At 42.6% G+C, this 18531-nt stretch overlaps 1 protein-coding gene across 3 annotated transcripts; it reads left to right on the top strand.

Moving 5' to 3' along the window:
- Positions 1-654: 654 nt before the first annotated feature.
- LPL (lipoprotein lipase) lies at positions 655-17725 on the top strand. 3 transcript variants are annotated; one of them, XM_042866209.1, is made up of 11 exons: positions 669-764; positions 898-985; positions 7310-7476; positions 7608-7787; positions 8472-8583; positions 10461-10694; positions 10898-11140; positions 12235-12355; positions 13261-13443; positions 14605-14709; positions 15538-17725. In XM_042866209.1, exons 2-11 carry the CDS (start codon positions 919-921, stop codon positions 15581-15583), a joined length of 1458 nt encoding a protein of 485 aa, XP_042722143.1. In that variant the 5' UTR covers positions 669-764; positions 898-918; the 3' UTR covers positions 15584-17725. The 3 variants fall into 3 exon arrangements, with proteins under 3 accessions (XP_042722144.1, XP_042722143.1, XP_042722142.1); XM_042866210.1 differs by having other exon boundaries at positions 655-985; positions 7313-7476; XM_042866208.1 differs by lacking the exons at positions 669-764; positions 898-985 and adding an exon at positions 2594-2753 and having other exon boundaries at positions 7313-7476.
- The last annotated feature ends 806 nt before the right edge of the window (positions 17726-18531 follow it).

Genomic DNA, 18531 nt, shown 5'->3' with positions numbered 1-18531 from the left:
TGAAAACAAGGCTCGTTATTAATTTTTCTCTGTTACATTTCCTTACGTAACTGATCCTTCACCCTGTGGCAGCAGCAAAAGGTGACAGATGGCAAACTTCTGGCAGAGGGGCGCAGAGAGCTGAAAAACTAGGAAAGGCAAGTCTGCATTTCTCTAGAGTACACATGGCAACCTCTAGCAACTTGTACTCCGAGCTTGGACCCCCTTGGTTGCTGGCAAAACAAAGCATTGGCAAAGGCAACACGAGCGGCAACACGAGCAGCAAAAGGTGCTTCGCGAGCAGTGAGCTGAACACCAGTTGCTTCTTGGTACAACAGCGCAGGAAAGAGGGAAGCTAGCATTCGAGGCTCGGGGAGCCAGGACAGAGAACATAGGGGAAAGGCCTTGCAGCGGGCTGCGAGGCAAAGAGCAGAGGCAGAGCACCCAGACCACAGGGGCACAGCCGGGGAGAGAGCCGCACCCGCTGGCGGAGCTCGCGGCTCTCAGCCGTGCCGGGGCCGTGCGGGGGCGCGAGGGTCGCGGGGCCCCGCGGGAGCGGCCCGACCCTCCCCCTCCCCGTCGCCTGTGCCCGGGCCAGCGGTGGCCACGCCCCGTGGCGCGCGCCAATGGGCGTGGGGGCTCATTTGCATATTTGCATATTGGCGGGGACTTAAGGGGCCAGGAGAGAGAGGCGGCAGCGGCGACGGCAGCAGTGAGGGTGGTTTGCCTACAGGTTTTGGAGAGGGCCGTTGCTGCGGGTTTGTCCCGGAGCGACTCAGTTCCTCGTGGGTTTTTCTTTTGTTGTTGTTGTTTTTTCTCTTTACTTACAGTCGTGTAAAGTTTTAGAACTTGTATACTCTTTTCGTTGTTTGATTGCTTGCTAACCCCTCACACTGAAACTTTTCCGCCGCGCCACAGCGCACGGAGCGAGGACGCGGGATGGGGAAAACGGCGCTGCTGGTTGTGCTCTGCCTCTGCGTGCGCGGGGCCGCCGGCTCAGATCCCGGTGAGTGCCAGTGCGGCGCGGGGCGGGGCGGTCCCCGGCGGAGCCGGAGCGTGCGAGGGGCGGAGCAGGGCGGAGAGCAGCAGGGCGCGTGGGGCTCCCTCTTCGCCTTGGATGCTCTGGGGCGCGGGTGGTGAGGAAAGCTCTGCGGGGCTGCAGCTCGCAGTCCTGCTGGTTAGTGGGGTGGGGTTGGGGAAGGAACGGGGGTCTCGCATCCCCTTAGGGAAGTACTGGAGCGGCTTCGCGGTTCGGACATCTGGGATCTGCTTGTCTTTTTTTTTTTTTTTACCCAGAGCGAGGTGGATTCTAAGAGTCCTTTGCTAGAGGCAGGCGGGCCCAGCCGTACCATCACGGCTGGCATCTGGAGCCCTGTCTTGAGTCCCGGCTTGCCAGGGCTCCCAGTCTGCGGTGTGTAAGACAAGGCTGAATGTCATCAATGTCATAATAATGCATTTGGTCAGCAGTTAGTCCCATTAATGTAACAAAATCCGTTAGGGAAAAAAAGAGGAGTGGATGTCTCCAATATGTATAGATGCACACCTATAATGTCTACATTTTTGTGTAGGCACTCTGCAGAACAGAGAAAGTAGCACGTGTGCCTGTTGATCACTACACTGCTGGGTGTTTCCTAATACTCTCTGGTTAAAGCATAACATGATTACAGCTTTAGCAAGCAATGAGTCTGATTTTGTTACACTACAACTCTTCAAATTTATGTTAGTGGTGCTGTGTCTGGTGTTACTACCTTAGACACTGTGTGGCAGACAAGTGCATCCTTTAATAGTCCACATATTTAAAAGTTTCCCAAAACTGCTGGGTGAAGCTCAGGTGTAGTATGTGAGCTGTTGCTTTTTCACAGCAGGTGCCTTTATCTCCACAGTGTATGAGGAAACTGGAGGGAACTGCTCACAAGAAAGAGGATGGGGTGCTAGGGCACAGTCAAAAGAATGTATTCTCATTTTGAATCCAGACTTGTGCCATTAAAGGCAATCAAAAGCGGTTTTCATCGCAGTACCCAAGTTTCATATGCTAAAATAGCTCTTCCCAGAGCAGGCTTTCATCCCTCTAGGAACTGATTTGTCATATACTTAATGATGGCATTATTTCTCCATAGGAACAAACTATGTGAAAACAGGTTGTGTGGTTATCCTAAAATTGTGTAAGCCTTCAGCCTGACACTTTCTTTGACACCATGGTAAAAAGATGTTTAGGAACCATGGAAAATACATGATGCACCCCACCAGGAATCTAGAGTATTTAGTAAACAACATGGAAAAAGATACTGTAGGTGAAGATATCATTGGTGTTCCAGGAAAAGATAATACACTGCTGGGAGCACGTGCTGATCTCTATTTTTACCAGTGTAAATCAGGAGTCTGGGATTACAACATTTTTTAATGCTGTTGTGCGATGTGAGCTGTTGGTTTTTACTGTGGCCATGTTTGGGGAAGAGCTGAGGGCAGCTGTGGTGTGTCCTCTGCAGAGTAGATGACCTTCTGAGATGGCTTAGGGCTGAGGATCTTGTGCATCACCACGTGCTGTGGGCGTACCATGAGCGGTTGAACTCCTGAGGAAGTTCACTGGAACCTCTTTGTGCAGGAAGCGCTTGCATGCTGTGGCTTTCTCATGCATTCTTTCCTCCGTATTACTGTACAGTCTGGCAGTGATTGTGTTTTATTGTCTTGGGCTAATTCCAGATATCCCAGAGGAGCTGATGGATGGCAGGATCTTTGCTGCTGGATTGAGTTACAAGCCTCCCAGCTGCAGCTGAGTAAGCATACATTTGGTAGGGAGCTCCTCAGCGAGTTGCAGCACCCATGTGCACAGTGCAGCAGCCGCAGCATGCCTTCACCCTGCCAAGCTGCAGGGCTGGGCCACGTGAGGCACCTGCTCTGAGTTGTCCAGAGGTGTTCTCCTTCCTCTGGGAAGCGAGGGGAGAACTTAACCTCAGGACTCTGCTGTCTGGAAAGCTGAGACTTCTTTCACATTAAGGTTAAACTGTAACCTTACTGAAAGGAAAGGTTTTGACAGATTACAATGCGGTAGTTTGCTTGCAGTTTATAGTGTAGATCTGGTGAAGCAATCATGCTTCCTGTTGTATAGCCTCTTAATTACAGCTGACTATCAGTTTGCCTCAGAGCTCACTTAGGAGTTCAGTGTAACTGGAGGATGTTTTGTCCTAATGCTGGTTATCAGCAGGAGGATGAGTTACTCTGTTTAATTCCAACAGGTTATGTAAATGTTTAATGTTATGTGCAGATGTTTGCCTTTGTGTGTGTGGACTTGTGTTTGCACAGGCTAGCAGTATAACTTCTGATGATCTTTGCACCTAGCTAATAGTACTCCAATTTCTGTGTACATAATGCCAGGATATTGTTTACCAAAGATTCCCATGTAAACCGTTATTGGAATTGCACTGATTCTTGCACATGTAGTACTGTATTTGGCATCCTGCACCTGATGCTGGCTGTTTGAGTTTTAGATTCATATTCCAGATGCCGTCATTTCTTCAAAATTCACTATCTTCACCCATCAGATCATTGATGGTTTCCTTTGTTCAAAACAATTGCCAGGCTGTTGTTGGCTTCTCATGAAGGAAATTTGAATTTGGATCTCTTATTAGTGAGTAAACTTGTGTTTTTATTGAGTCAGAATGTTTAAGACTTTGGGATGCTTTCAGAGTTGACAGGAGTCATGGGCTGAACGGAATTTGACAAATTGCAAGGCCAAGTCAGTGAAATGAGGTTTAAGCAGAAAAATGAGATTACCGACTTCTAGTTACTAGCTTTCTATTTATTATTTATTAGTTTTTCTACACTTATGAGTTCTAAAATATCCTTTATACCTTGATGTAAACAGCAGCTTTTTTACAAGATGAAAACAGGTTTTTGTAAGGGAAAGTTAAGAAAAGTATTGGAGTAGGTTAAAATGGAGCTTGGCAGCATTGCTGTAAGTGAAGCCAGCTTCACTCTTAAACAGGTGGCTTAATTCTTAATTTTGCTCCCTTTCCAGTTCCCTAAAGAGGTAGAAAACCCTTCCTGGGCGCTGCTGTGGGCTTATGGTCAGTAAGGTGACCTGAAAGCTTCATTTCGTAATGGGGGCTTGTTTTTCTTACTGTGCACCTGGAAGTTCTTGCGACACAGCACTTGCCTTTATACCCCTGCAGAACTGAGCCTGAGAAAGTGTGATTTCTAGCAAAAGCATAGATTTGTTTCATCTACTAATTTTAACCTCCAGCTCTGTTCCTCATCGATGCCTCATTTAGAAATAGAGTTGCAGTCTCATCCCAAAAATGACTTCAATATCTCAGTAAGAATAGTCATAGATTTCTTCATTTAACTTCTACCATCTACATTATGTAAAACTTTGATGCAAATTCCATTAAATTCCTGTTCACTTGCCAGAAAAATGTGGAAGGCTCTGCATTTCGGATGTTCCTTGGTTTAACTAACTCAAGTTGAAACACATCATTAACAAAACTGTGGTATGCGTGTGTTGTCTGTCTGCATTTCTTTGGCTTTGTATAAGACTGCCCTGTATGAGACCTTTGTATAAGACTGCCCTTTGTATAAGACCCACTGTCACAAAGCAAGGTCAGTAACAAAAGTCCATGTATGACAGTTTGGTTCTTAGTCTTTTAATGTGAGTGAGTTGTACTTTGAAGTACAAAAGTTGAAATAGAAAATGCTTGCTTTCCAGAGTAATCTGCTTTGTAGCCATAATTTTAAATTATTTCAGTCTTTATTGAGGGCAGTATGCACTGTAAGTATGCACCTGTTATTATGTACATGCCTCTGTACTGTATTTCTAAAATTTAATACACCGCAGGTGGGAAATGAGGCGGTGCTGCAACACAGAATGAGGAACAGACTGATCTTGTTCTGACACCCAAACAGAATTTTCGGTGCCAAACTTGGGCAGCTCTTGAGGATGGCTTCTGATTAGTGTCACTGAGAAGTCAGAAGTCAGTAACAAACTCAAAACATGCACTTGCCTCATCCAGATGGTATCTTGCTGCCTGGATTTGAACATGTGTGAATGCTGCACGCCATTATATTTCTTCTGAGCAGAATGGATGTTGCAGTAATTTCTGACTTTCTAAATCCTCCCACAGCATAGTGAGGTGAGGTACGTGTTGTGTTGCAAATTTGTTTTCACAGAAGCTTATTTCTAGAAAAGATGCATTCTGAACCTAAGTGCAGATTCTGGCATATGTTTGTAATTGAGAACACGCTACACAATGGGATTTGGATTTAATTTGGGTTTTGGTTGATTATCAGATATGTTTAATTCAGAAAGGAAATGATTTCCAAATATGAAGGGAAGCACTATTAACTAGAGAGCAGGTGGACTATTATTGTTTGCCTTCCTGTGTGGAACAGGAAGACACATAATTGAAAGTCCTTGCCTCGTTGCCTTAGATTTGGAAGCTGTTCCTGGTCTTTCAGGGTTTTACTGGTTTGCTGCTGAGTGAAAAATTATAGCTGATACTTAACCAATCGGTTTTCACATCTTTTTTTTATTTATGATCTCTTTGTTGTAAGAAAATGAATTTTGAGTCAGTGGAAACAACTAGAAGTGGACAACTGCTGAGAAAACCAGCACTTAAATTGGTAGATTGCTTGTTTTCTATGGGCAAAGTCTGATCTTCACCACTATATGAATCATTCTGCATGCTGGGAGTAAAATGTTTCTCCTGAGCCACATCCTTTCGTGAGGAGGAAGGGGGCAGACAATGTAATTATGTGGGATTAGCTGGCCAGCCTAGCACAGCCAAGGTCAAAAGTAAAGCTGAGCTCTGCCTCTGTTCAGCGAGCATCTCCTGCTAGCTTCTTTGTGCACGCTTTGCTTTCATCAAGTGTGCAGGAACGCAGGCAGCATTAAGCAATTGGTTTTAGGTGACTGCAGTCCCTCCAAGGCTTGTACCATTTGCTGCCAGCCAGTGTGCTGTCTCGTCCACCTCTTGCTGCAGGGCTTGCTTAGACTTCTGTGGCTTTCCAAGGACAGCAGGATCCTCACAGACTTTGTACAACTACCCAAGGGCTGAGTGAGGTCAGGCAGGAATCTGCATGCCCTTGAATGAGAAGACCAGAAAACAAATTTTAGAAACAATGATCAGTTTTTCTGCACGTTGAAGCACAATTTTATGGAGACAGAGAGATGCACCAGATTTAGGAAGAACTTTTTCTTCAGTGCGCAGAAGAAGAGCTTTGGCATGCCTAGCCTGGGGTCCTCACCGTGCTACTGGACGTTTCCTGGTGACTTGGAACCATTTGTGTGTGTGTGTGTAGGAGTTTGTGAGAGCTTTGTGGTCACGATGCCAGGAAACAGCACTGAGAAGGATGGAGCTGGCCAGAGTTCAGCTGCACTTGGAAAACAGGCCATCAATATTTGCTAAAAGCAAGTTGCCAGAGTTTGGCCTGGCTTCAGGAAAGCACTGGGTTTTAAGCCCACAGTTAATGACAGGGTCAGCTGGCTATAGAGGTGTGTAAATGTTGAATCAGACCTAAAAGGAGGATTCATTTACCTTTCCTCTCAGACGGAGGAAGAAGCGAGCAGGAAGCTTAGGGTCACTTTTCTTCCTTGACAGGAACAAAACGATAACTTTTTTTTTATTTTTTGGGTCTGGAAGTTGGAGGAAGTTCTGAGATGTGATCCTTTGAGACCACCGCATGTTTTCTTACTGCCAGTACATGATTTTTTTTTTTCTCCCTCCAAATGGATTCAAAATAGTTCCAGGCAAAGGAAGACTTTTTTTTTTTTTCCCCTCAAGTGTTGTTCATGAGATGACTTTTTTTTTTTTTAATATATATTAAAAAAAAACTGCCTCCAAAATGCAGGCTTGTGCATTCTTGGTTTAGTTTCGTTAGCACATCTGATACCTACTATTAACCCTTTGTTGGTAAAATAGCTGTGTTTTATAAGATTTGGACTTTGCAACTCTTATTTTTAGTGAGCTGTGACTACTATGTCCTAAAAGAAGCCATGGTAAAGAAGTGATATTTGTGATGAAGTTAGAAGATGTGCTGTCAAAATATATGATAGTATGGTGAGAAACTTGCTGCTCTCCTGCATGTACTGTGACTCCTAAAAGGAATTTATGCCTAATGGGCAGCTGGACAGATTCTCACTGCATTAGCAGTGGTTTTGGAGAATGAGTGATTTTTCACCCTTTGGTTTCCCTTTTACATGGCTGCTGAGGGAAATGAAAACAGCATGTTCCATTTCTTGTCTGTTCCTAATCTCTCTCCAGCTTCATAGACTGTGACTTCTGTTTGTCCTAATACTTCTAAACCAGTGCTCTGTGTTTATTATGATCTTGTCCAGCAGAAGCTGAGATGAATTTTGAGGGGATTGAGAGCAAGTTTTCCTTAAGAACACCTGCAGAGCCTGATGAGGATGTCTGCTACCTGGTTCCTGGGCAGATGGACAGCTTGGCACAGTGCAACTTCAACCATACCAGTAAAACCTTTGTGGTGATCCATGGGTGGACGGTAAGAAGAAAAGGGTGGCACGTCCCTTTTGGTTGCATCCCTGATACTCTGTTAGATCCTTTGGTGTCTATGTGCCACGCATACTATCAAGGTCTCCCTTTTTTGTCTTTTAAATCATCACAACATAACAGGTGACAGGAATGTATGAAAGCTGGGTCCCAAAGCTGGTGGATGCTCTGTACAAGAGGGAACCTGATTCAAATGTTATAGTTGTGGACTGGCTGGTTCGAGCTCAGCAGCACTACCCAGTGTCTGCTGCTTACACAAAGCTGGTGGGAAAGGATGTTGCTATGTTTATTGACTGGATGGAGGTAAGACACGTAGTCATGTGTGTCTCACATGTAATCTTCCAGGGGACAACAACAATGCAACAGTTTTATCTTCATGCCACTGATGCAGCAGACATAAAGAGTTAATTGTCGTCTTTTGCATAGACTGAGTTAAGCTGTGGCAGACAGTGTGTTCAGCTGGGCTGGTAAAATCCCAGCTTTAATCTAAGGACTGTCCCTTTGACAAGGAGGCCTTTTATACTACAGCCCAGAGATTTATTCACCTTGTGGTCTGTGGAGTCCTGTGGATCCACAGAAAATTTCTGAAGGCTCTGTGAGAGGTAGCTATGAAAGACAGGTTCCTACATATTATATAGCAGCCACTACTTGGCAAACTGTTAGAAGTGTGACTTGCCTTTGGGAAGTATTTAGGTGATCCAAAAGCTGGGAGGAAAGGATGGCTGAAAACACTGTCTATAATACAGAGCCTTAGATGTTCTGTCTGTAATTCTGCATTTTTCTCTATATAAATTTTTTTTTTTGCCTTAAGACGGTAAACTCAACCAAACTTATATAGAGCAAGGTTATGTCAACTGTGTTTAGTGGCTTTTTTTTTTTGTTATTTGTGGCCCAAAGAGAAATCGCGGTTTGTATAAAATATTTTCCTTTTTTATCCGATGCTGTCCTGTTTGATTATCAAATTTTAAATGAGGTTCTCCTCTGCAGGAGAAGTTCAATTACCCTCTCAACAATGTGCACTTGCTGGGGTACAGTCTGGGTGCTCATGCTGCTGGGATTGCTGGGAGTCTAACCAAGAAGAAGGTGAACAGAATTACTGGTAAGAAAGCCTGTGGTTATAGAGTGGAAAGTCCTCTCTTTGTACTGAAATATTACCAGAATAATTGTCGCTTGTTGGGTGTACTTAGGTTATGGGTTCATTCTACATTGAATCAGAATCTGATATTTTTGTAGCAGAGGTGGAAAAGGTTCATAAAAGATCAACACAGGGTAGTAGTGAGTGAGAAGCCTTGCTCTGCTTATGCACAAGAAATGAGTAGGTAAGTGGATTTATCAGCCATGAAGAAACTAGCTTGGGGGAATGGGATTGTGAGGAAGATCTCTTTTGCAGCTGCAGAACTTCAGGTAGTTGTCTTCATCCAGATGGTCATCCCTTGCAGATGCTGGGATCCTGCTCAGGAAGAGCAGGAGGTCAATCCGCCTGCAGTGGTTGTAGTACCTGCAGAGCTCATTGTTGAGGGAAGCTATACATGCAAGAGGTCTGTGTAAGTTCAAAAGGGAACTGGATAAATGTTCTGAAGAAATCTGGTGTGGGTTACTGAAAAATAAGTTGTAAAAGGCAGCTCAAATAATCTCGAAAAATAATATTGGGAAGAGTTTTTGGAAGGGTAAGGAAGTACACTTATGCTTGATCTGCTCACATGCATTATTTAGATGTCTAGTTTGAGTCATTTTCATAATTTTGGAGGCTGAATTGTATACTAGATAAGGTAGTGTGCTGTGGCATGACTGGTTTACAGCCCGGTGCCTTGAGCTCTTCGTTGCCTCAGCACTAATCTCAGTGAGAAAGGAAGTGCCAATGTCAGCAAATGGGCCTATGAAAATCACTTGTCTGGTTTCTTCATTTCCAAGATAGCTTCAGGGCTACATTCAGGGCAGAGCCCAGCTCCCTTCTTCCTGGCATCAAGGGCCTTTTCAGCAAGATCCACTGTCATCTCAGATCCATGGGGATGCTGCAGGGTGACCTATATAGCAGTAGCTTGAGGAAGGACTGATTCCTGAGAAGCAGCAGATTACATCAGGTGGCCAGAGCATTTTTTCCTCTACCCTTCCTTCCTCTCAGCCTCCTGTTTTTTTTGTTTCACTGAGGTTGCCAAATCACTCAAACACCAGTGGCCCTCACAGTTGTCCTTTGGTGTCCAGGATGGACTTTTTCGTGGGAAACAGCATTGCCATTAAGCAGAGGAAATGATGGAATGTAGTCCCTGAAGCTTTCACAGCAGTGGGAGGCAGCTCACAGTATGTTCAGCTGATTTGGGTGGGCAGAGCTGGGTGCAGGAAATAGAGCTGTCCCCACAAGACATATATCAGCCATCTATTAAGTAGTTTGTGTGGATGCAAGAGATGGCACTGTAACAAAACCCGTTTGTGCGTGCCTTATGAATGGGAATTCTTGCTCGCTGGCAGAGTGGATCTGGTTGTTTTTTTCTTTTCTATGTCAAGCTGCAGCATTACTGACATTATTATGTGTCACTCCCCTTAGGTGTGCGGACAGTGAAACTCTCATTTACATGTCCCAGTTTCCCTAGTAGAGAGCAGCAAGATGCTTTCCATTCTTCATATGCTTCAAATAGAAATTAACAGTTTCTTTGTTTCTTGACAAGAGGGGGAAGCACCGAGGAAAATATTTATTAGCATTTCTCTGTCCACTGGAAACACTACAGCTGTGGAGAAGTTATCTGTGCTTCTTTATATGTGTTTACATATACCTTATGTTTGAAATAGTGACAGCATGTAGAGGCAGTATATTTAGTTCTCCTGCCTACATGGTGTTACTTAAATGACTGCACTGTAATGTCTTCAGTGATGCCATATGAGTAGTCCAGTGCGATGTGGTACCTAAGTTTGGCATTTTCTGTCATTGCCAGTGTTTTGACAGATGGTCATCTCAGTTATTCTTTGTGGTTTGCAATAAAGGTCTGGATCCTGCTGGTCCCACCTTTGAGTATGCTGACGCCCCTATCCGCCTCTCCCCGGACGATGCTGACTTTGTGGATGTTCTGCACACCTACACTCGAGGCTCTCCAGATCGCAGCATTGGGATTCAGAAACCTGTTGGACACATCGATATCTACCCTAATGGTGGAGGTTTCCAGCCAGGCTGCAACTTGGGAGAAGCTCTCCGCCTGATTGCTGAAAAAGGCTTTTCAGGTGAGGCTGCTCTGAAACAAACAATACAACATCTCAAGGGAGATCTGTATCCATATCTCTGCTTTGGATGACTGAGGTTTGCTCCTTTAAGTTTTCGAAACTCTTTCTATAAAGCCCAGCTAGTGTTTCTTGCTTGTTTATGTCACTGCTTACAGTTTTTTGTGTGTGCATACATATTCTATATATTTTTTTTTTCTTTGAAGATGTGGATCAGCTGGTGAAGTGCTCTCATGAGCGATCCATCCATCTCTTTATTGACTCGCTCCTCTATGAAGAGAAGCCCAGCATGGCCTATCGCTGCAACACGAAAGAGGCCTTTGAGAAGGGCCTCTGCCTAAGCTGCCGGAAGAACCGTTGCAACAACTTGGGTTATAAGGTCAACAGAGTGAGAACAAAGAGAAACACCAAAATGTACTTGAAGACCCGTGCTCAGATGCCCTACAAAGGTAGGTTCTGCAGCTTACTGGTAAGCATTGTGCTGCTTTTGTTCAGCTGTGAACCAGGGTGGGCACATACAGTCGTTAAGATTGGTAAAGATCCCTAAGATAATGAAGTCCAGCTACTACCTTATAATCACCGTGCACACTGAACCATGCTGCAACTGGGTAGTGTTGCTGCATTGATGCCTACAGTGAGCAGGAGTCAAGCTTGACTGCATTTAGCTTACCTGCAAGCTAAAGTTCAGAATTAGAAAATAATGTCATCTCATTCAAGATGTGGTGATGGAGTTACAATACAACATGAAGGGTTTTCTGGAAGAAACTTCTAAGTGACAGAATGAAAGCAAGATTTACTCTGCAGTCCAGACAGTGACTCAATTTGGAACAACTGAATCTCAATTTTTTTCATTATTTTCATCCAGTTGAATTTTTCCTGCTGCTGGGAAAATAATCAGAAGAGTTTAGCCTGATGAGTAATGATTTAAGGATGTGCAGCCACCAGACTTGTCAGATTCTCATACTGTTTTTGCCAGAGGAGCACCACTCCCATGTTAAAAACTCACAGCAGTTCTTGTCTTCCATTGCCACTGTGGTAGGCCTACAATGGACATTGTAGAAAGAACTGGATGGCTTTCAGCTAGCAAAATAACTGCAAGTTGGACTTTTTTTTTTTTTTTTTTAACTTATTTTCTCTGTAGCTTTGACTGTGCCATGTGGTATGTTTATCGCTGTGTGCATTGTGTGATGAAGCAGCAATCACAAGGACATTCTTGGTTTAGAATATGTTTCAGAACGCTGTTTTGGAATAACTGCAACAACAGTGTTTTGTTGGCCTTTAAGTCTTAATCTGTGGTGTCAGAAGGCTGAATTCTCTGCACCAAAACTCCTGCATTAGGAGGACATAGCTCTTCTGCTTCATATAAAGGGTTGCAAATATTGTGCACTGTCCTAAATGCCCACAGAGCTTGGTTTAATGATACTTATGTATACTATCATAGGATGTGTGCAGGGCTTTTTGTGTATTTGTCACTTGCAGTCTTTTCAGAGCTTGAGAGGTTTTTTTTTTTTTCATAATGACCTCTTCTTTTGTGTTTTTCCAGTCTTCCATTATCAGGTCAAGATACATTTCTTTGGAAAGACCAGTGTGACCAAGGTAGACCAGCCATTCCTGATCTCTCTGTATGGCACTCTAGATGAGAGTGAGAACATTGCTTTCACACTGTGAGTAGCTACAAAAAACATCTATGCACTACTTAGTCTAGCCTAAATCAGTTAAAAGCCCCTACTGAAGTACTCAGGGTTCTAGCTCCAGCTCCAGAAGCTCATCTTAGAGAGTCCCAGAATCAAGTTTGATCAAGTAGATGCATTATTTGTCCACTGGAAAAAGCTAAGGGTCTAAGCTCTGTAGACACCATTCCTTATAAGAGATCTGAAACATGGATGTGAGAAAGTCAGCAATAGGTTAGACCAGTAAGAATTTTTGTAGTGTGGATTTTTTTTCCCATCTTCCTTTCTGAATCTTTGTAATGTTCCACCTGTGTTAAAGCTCCTTCCAAACTAGACTGTGACCTAGAATTAATTGTTAGATGTCCTTAAGGTTGAAGCTGAGGGAGACATGTTTCCAAAGCTCTGCTAAGAAGCATAAATCAGTGCTTTCATGCTGTGTATGTAGACTGGAAGGGAATGGGGCTGGGAAGCACCAAAGTGTGTTTTCTCAACAAGGAAATGCTTTACCAAAACTGTTCCTGGCTGGTTCTTGTCTAACAAACCCCTGAGAAACACCAGCAATGGAGAAGGTACCTCTTGCATGGTTATCTGCCCCAGGATTTTTTGTAGCTTCCAGCAGAAACTTTTCCAAGAGTTTCTGCAAAATCATCAGGTATCTATTTTGTTCCATCCACTGGAATTATGGAGAGTTTTCTTTCTGCCCCTCTGAAGTACAAGAGGCCTTGGTTTTATTTTCTCTTCAGGTTTTTCTGTCCTTTAGATTAGAAAGCTACTATCCTTCTAATTTTTCTATAGCTTACTTAAGACTTTTAGCATTTCTGGCTCTTAAGACTTCTTCATATATATATATGAAGAATGAAGAAATATATATATATTTTTTTTTCTCTGATTCCTTACAGGCCTGAAGTCTCTTCCAACAAGACCTTCTCCTTCTTGATCTACACCGAAGTGGACATTGGTGACCTGCTTATGCTAAAGCTGCAGTGGGAGAAAGATACCTTCTTCAGCTGGTCAGACTGGTGGACTCCATTTGCATTTACCATCCAGAGAGTCAGAGTGAAGTCAGGCGAAACTCAGAAAAAGTAACTTGCTTTGATTGCCTTGAATTGTACTTGCCAATGTTTCTTTATTCCTAGTATCACACAGGGCGGGACAAAACATGGAAAACAGTTACAAATGAGTGCAGCACTGATAGTCAAGACTCCTGCAGCGGCAAACCTGCATTTATTTCAGCCAGGTTCAGCTGTTTTCTTTCACTAGGATCTGCAGTCTGTAATTTCACTCCCACAGGATTCATTTGCATCCTTCTGCTCACTTGCCTCAGATTGCTTACAGTATGTAACAGAGGATCTCCATGAGTGAGCAGCTCTGATCACGTTTGCAGTTCCTTTCCTCCTTTCATTTGCTCGATGTTTGTACAGGTTTTCTTTCAAAGACACAGATTTCGGAAAGGTTTCTAAAAAGTGCATTTGCTTGGGAGATAGTAAGTTGGGTTTTCTTGGGAGTTGGGGTTAGCTGAGTGGCTGGGTGGAAGCATAAACACATAAATATTGCAGGATATTGCTAATACATGAATGCTAGAACAGCACTTAGTTGAATCAGTACTGCTTTCACCTGAATCTTTTGAAGTATTTAGATTCATTAGATGTGCTTTTGAAGTGTTTAGATTCATTAGATGTGAGATGTTAGCAAAAAATATATCTGGAACAGAGAATATGCATATCCTGTGTAGTGTCATGAATAGCATGTTACTCCTTTAAATAAACAAGGCTGTCCCTTTATCAAAAAGCAGTTATCAGAACTGAACAAATACAGGGGTTGGGAAAGTACTGATAAATGGAAAAGCAACTGCTTAGGTTTGCTGGAATTGGCAACCGACTCAGTGCAAATATTGAAGGGAGCAAGGCTTTCTTCCAAGATCATTAACCTGGAGGAAAAAGTCATATGACTGTAGTAAATAAAGAAGGTATAGAAGGTTGTGGTACTCTGCTCTCTTACCCTAAAGATTTTTATGCAGAAGACTAATGAAACTTAGACTATGGTTTGAAATCTGTATCTGATGTGTTTTCCCAGTTTTTCTTGCATAGAGATTCTTTGACAATCTTTTCTAACAATTTTCTGCCAGTGATTCTCACAGGCTTGTAAAGTAGTAGTACCCACACGGTTGTGTGAATACTGCTGTTTGATGTACTGTTTCTACAATTAAAATAGGATGATCTGAATGTCCAGTATTTCTTTAACAGGGTGGTATTCTGTTCTCGAGATGGCAGCTCACGTCTTGGTAAAGGAGAAGAGGCAGCAATATTTGTGAAGTGCCTTGAGCAGCCCGTCAGCAGGAAGAGGGGAGGGTAAGAGTGAGCATTATTGTCTTAAGGCCGTGGGGGGATTTCATACAACTTTCAAGATTTGGCCGATCTCTGCACTCATTTGAAAAATCCAGAAGCATCCCAGCTCAATCTAACCCGAGGCAGCTTTAGGCAGCTTAAAACCCCCAGCTGTCATTCTCTACTGACCATCTCCTTGTGTGGCTGTTAGCACATCTGCAAAGCAAGTGCAAGTCACTATCTCTCACGCTCTCACAGCAGCCAAAGGGGATTTACAGACCAAGTGCTAAGATAGAGGGAAAGCTTTCCTCTATGTCTGAAGATGTCTGAGATTCACCGCTAATGCAGGGATGTCCAGGCATCTGCACTCAGTCAGTATGGAGCCCTTTCATCTCACAAGCCAATTGCAGATCTGGAGGCTGGTACAAAGCAAAGCAGACACATGCAAGTGCATTATTCTTTTTTGATTAGTAACTTCTCTGACCTAGATTAAACTTTCAGCTTTGAAGCCAATTTTATTTGGACTTTGTCCACTAAAGTTTGAACTGAAGAAGTGGTTATATTTATTTTAGTGCAGTTGCTTTGAGTGAAAGGTCTCATGGGGACTTTTGTAGACTGAGATCTGAAGCACGTGTGTGGATCTCACTCCAGGGCAATGACCTGGTGAGCCCTTGAGAGAGGTGTGTCTTTGTCACACACTTGTAAAATCCAGCAGTGGCCAAGAAAAGCCCAAACGCACAACTCTCCTTCTAAATAACAGTTGTAAAACCTAAGCTTCAATAAGACAAATGAAATAAGCACCTCATGTCCTCCTCTTTAACAAATCTGTATTTTATTTTTTCCTTTCCACAGTGCCAAGAAAGCCTCTAAAGAAAATTCTGCACATGAGTCTGCTTAAAAAGTGGCAAGAAAGAGAATTTCCACACTGGGGAGGAGGAGGGAGCCTGTTCATCACTGTGAAGTGGATGTTCAGATCTGAATATATAGAAATATTTATCTGCTGCTGGCTTTTTTGACTGCTATATCTAGCTATATTAGGAGGCTTCTTGTAAGGAAGTCTCAGCGTACAAAGTTACTAACCATAAAGTTACGTTATCTGAATAGTTGAAAACAAAGAAACCCCTGCAACAACTTGCCAAAGGCTTGAGTGTTAGGAAGGAATAAGTAATTTTGCTTAATTGTGGTGCCTTGTGACAGTTTCTTGATGTCAGCTCCTTTTTATCAGTTTTGTAGTATTTATTGAAAAGACACAAAGCTTCTGTACCTGGTCTCTTTTTAGTGTTCTTTGTTTCCAATATTTTTAAAGAAATCTCCTGGAACTGCAGATCTTTTTTCTTTTTCTTTTTTTTTTTTTGTTACTGTTGTTCTGCTGGCCTTGCTAACTGAATTTTCAGACAGTTCAGCGGCTAGAATTCATTGTCTTCAAGTGTGTGTTTGGCAAGTGAGTAGTTTTCTCATGGAAAAAATGCCCTTGTGTGTAAAGCTATAAAGAGATGTCAGGGACTGGTTCAATATGGGGATGAATCTTTTGGGTTGTGGTTATGAATGTGGTTTACTGGGTGTAGATGCCAATGCTTTTTAGCAATAATTATAGTCTGTTAAGATATGTAATCCCATGCAGTTTATCCTGGAATAAATAGCAATAGGAGAAGACAGCAACACCAGTGTCCTCTGCAGACATTCAACTTTTCATTCATGCTTTCATCCCTCAAGAATGGAGTCATCTAACTTCCATCACTAAAAAACAGCAATGGAATTAAGCTACAAAGAAATGCAGAGAATGGATATATATATATATATATATATATATGGCATTTACTTCCATCCGAGATACCAAAACTAAGAGCATCAGTGCTGTTTAAAGCTGAATGTCAGTCACTCAGCAGAGTGGCAGCAGTATCCAGTCTCTGGTGCAACTGAAACCAGTTGACTGGTTGTGACTTCCAGTGACCAGCCTCTGTGCTTGGCTGTGATAGAATGGTACATACTAGGAGTTGCTTGGTTTTCTGATCCGAGGTGGAATTCAGCAGGGAGCAGGAGCTGTGACACTTAAAGGAGCCTGATTTTGTGATGCACAAAAATGAATGCTCTGAAAAACACTTAAATTAGTTATGCTGTGAGTCGCCAAAAATAGATGTATTGAAGGCTTTTTGTTTTTCCTTTCTTTAAGTAATGCAGAGCTTTTCTTAGCTTGGAAAAAAAAACAATAGCCTTTAGCTTTCTAGGCAATAAACAAAAAACTGGGGAGGTAGAAGTGTTTGAAGGTAGGCATTTGGAGAAGTGTGAGAATGTGAGCTATTGGTGCTGGTTTTCAGTCTTTGTCCACATGTGCAAGACAAAATGTGGAGGCTCCAAGATCCTATATTTGATATAAAACCAACAGAAATACATGTATGTGCACAGTTGTTTTCTTCCTAGCCATGGCTGCTAGTATATATGGGGATAAAAGTTTTAAACAGTGCAATACGTTGGAATATTAATAACTCCAAAACTGCTTACATTTGATTTCCTCACTATGGCAGAGATAGGATGAGTCACTGAGGGTGGGGCTGAGAATTGAGCCACTGCTTTTGGGGCCTCTAAAAATAAATACAATGATACATTCTCTCTAGACTTCACATTCTGTTGCAGTTTTCTCTTTAAGAGTGAAAGCTCTCTGGAAATAAAATTTGTGTAAACAGGTATGCCTTTAATACAGGATCTAATACAAACACATACGGAACTTGGATTCAAAATAATGAAGGTTCTTTTACATGGGGACACATGATTTAGCCTTGAATGTTATTTATTAGCTGTAAATACCATATTTATGTGTTTAAAGATAGTTTGTATATATTGCTGAAGTTGCCGAGAGTCTTTACATTTATACAGTTGTGTGGTATTCATCCTGTATATAGCTTACAGAAAGATTTTTATTAACAAACCATTTACACTGCATTATTTCTGGTGTGGTTAATAAGCTTTTAAAAAAAGAAAGCTCCTCAGTTTTGTACAAAACGGAGACCTGTGGTTTTAATAAAATTCTCAAACTGGTGCCAAACTCACTAGTTTCATTTCGATGAAATAGTCTACTGTATGTCCATATGTGAAGTCCATAGCCTTTTACTTGGATTCTGAGATAAGAAGATGGGGATAATTGTTTTTTTAATACAAGTTCAGATCTTTTTTTTCTTTTTTCTTTTTTTTTTTTTGCATTTTTATGCTCGCATTTCCCAAGAGGTAGCGTCACAAGTCAAGATACTGAAGAATCTCTGCATGCCTGTGGGTGTTGCTCACAAGTAAAGCAGTGAGGCAGCTGGAGTTTGAGGTTTCCAAGTTTCATGCCATTCTAAAACAGCCTTTACTTAAAAAAAATATATATATTATTTTTGTGTGGAAACAAATAGCTGAACTATGCTTCTGCACTTCCCTGTACCTGAATGGGAACGTGCTGTACTTTTCATGCTTCTGACCCTGTGTGTATAGGGATCAGCACTGCATCCTGACACCAACACTTTCCAAAGAGAATAACAGTGAAAAATCATTTTGACATGCACTCATGTGCCCAGCTAAGATCAGGACTGGTTGTGACCAGAGCAATTTTACTTGTGTGGGCTCCAGCAACCACAATTACCCTGTGATGCAAAGTAGGGTTGTAGCAAGGCTCTTTGAAGAGGAGCAGTAGAACTGGGGGGGGGGGGGGGTTATAGCAACCTGCATATCTGGGACATTATTAAGAGTAATTAGAGAGTCCCTAACTTGGTTTCAAACAGCTCTTCACCAGGACTAGAATTTGCTCCTACTTCAAGCAGAGGGTAAGTATGTCATGGAAAAGGGGTGGGAACAAAGACGAAGGTTGAATGGGAA

The sequence above is a fragment of the Lagopus leucura genome, unplaced genomic scaffold (assembly GCF_019238085.1).
Source record: "Lagopus leucura isolate 7727_CA_CO unplaced genomic scaffold, USGS_WTPT01 Super-Scaffold_810, whole genome shotgun sequence".
In the NCBI taxonomy this organism is placed as follows: domain Eukaryota; kingdom Metazoa; phylum Chordata; class Aves; order Galliformes; family Phasianidae; genus Lagopus; species Lagopus leucura.
This window is presented reverse-complemented; position numbering and strand designations above follow the sequence as displayed.

What these genes read in the sequence shown, in the direction of transcription:
- LPL (XM_042866208.1), top strand. Translation starts at nt 2,609, where the DNA reads ATGCATTCTTTCCTCCGTATTACTGTACAGTCTGGCAGTGATTGTGTT. An exon ending in TGTTTATTGACTGGATGGAG is followed by an intron (nt 7,788 to 8,471) that starts GTAAGACACGTA and finishes TCTCCTCTGCAG; the next exon opens with GAGAAGTTCAATTACCCTCT. An exon ending in TGCTCAGATGCCCTACAAAG is followed by an intron (nt 11,141 to 12,234) that starts GTAGGTTCTGCA and finishes GTGTTTTTCCAG; the next exon opens with TCTTCCATTATCAGGTCAAG.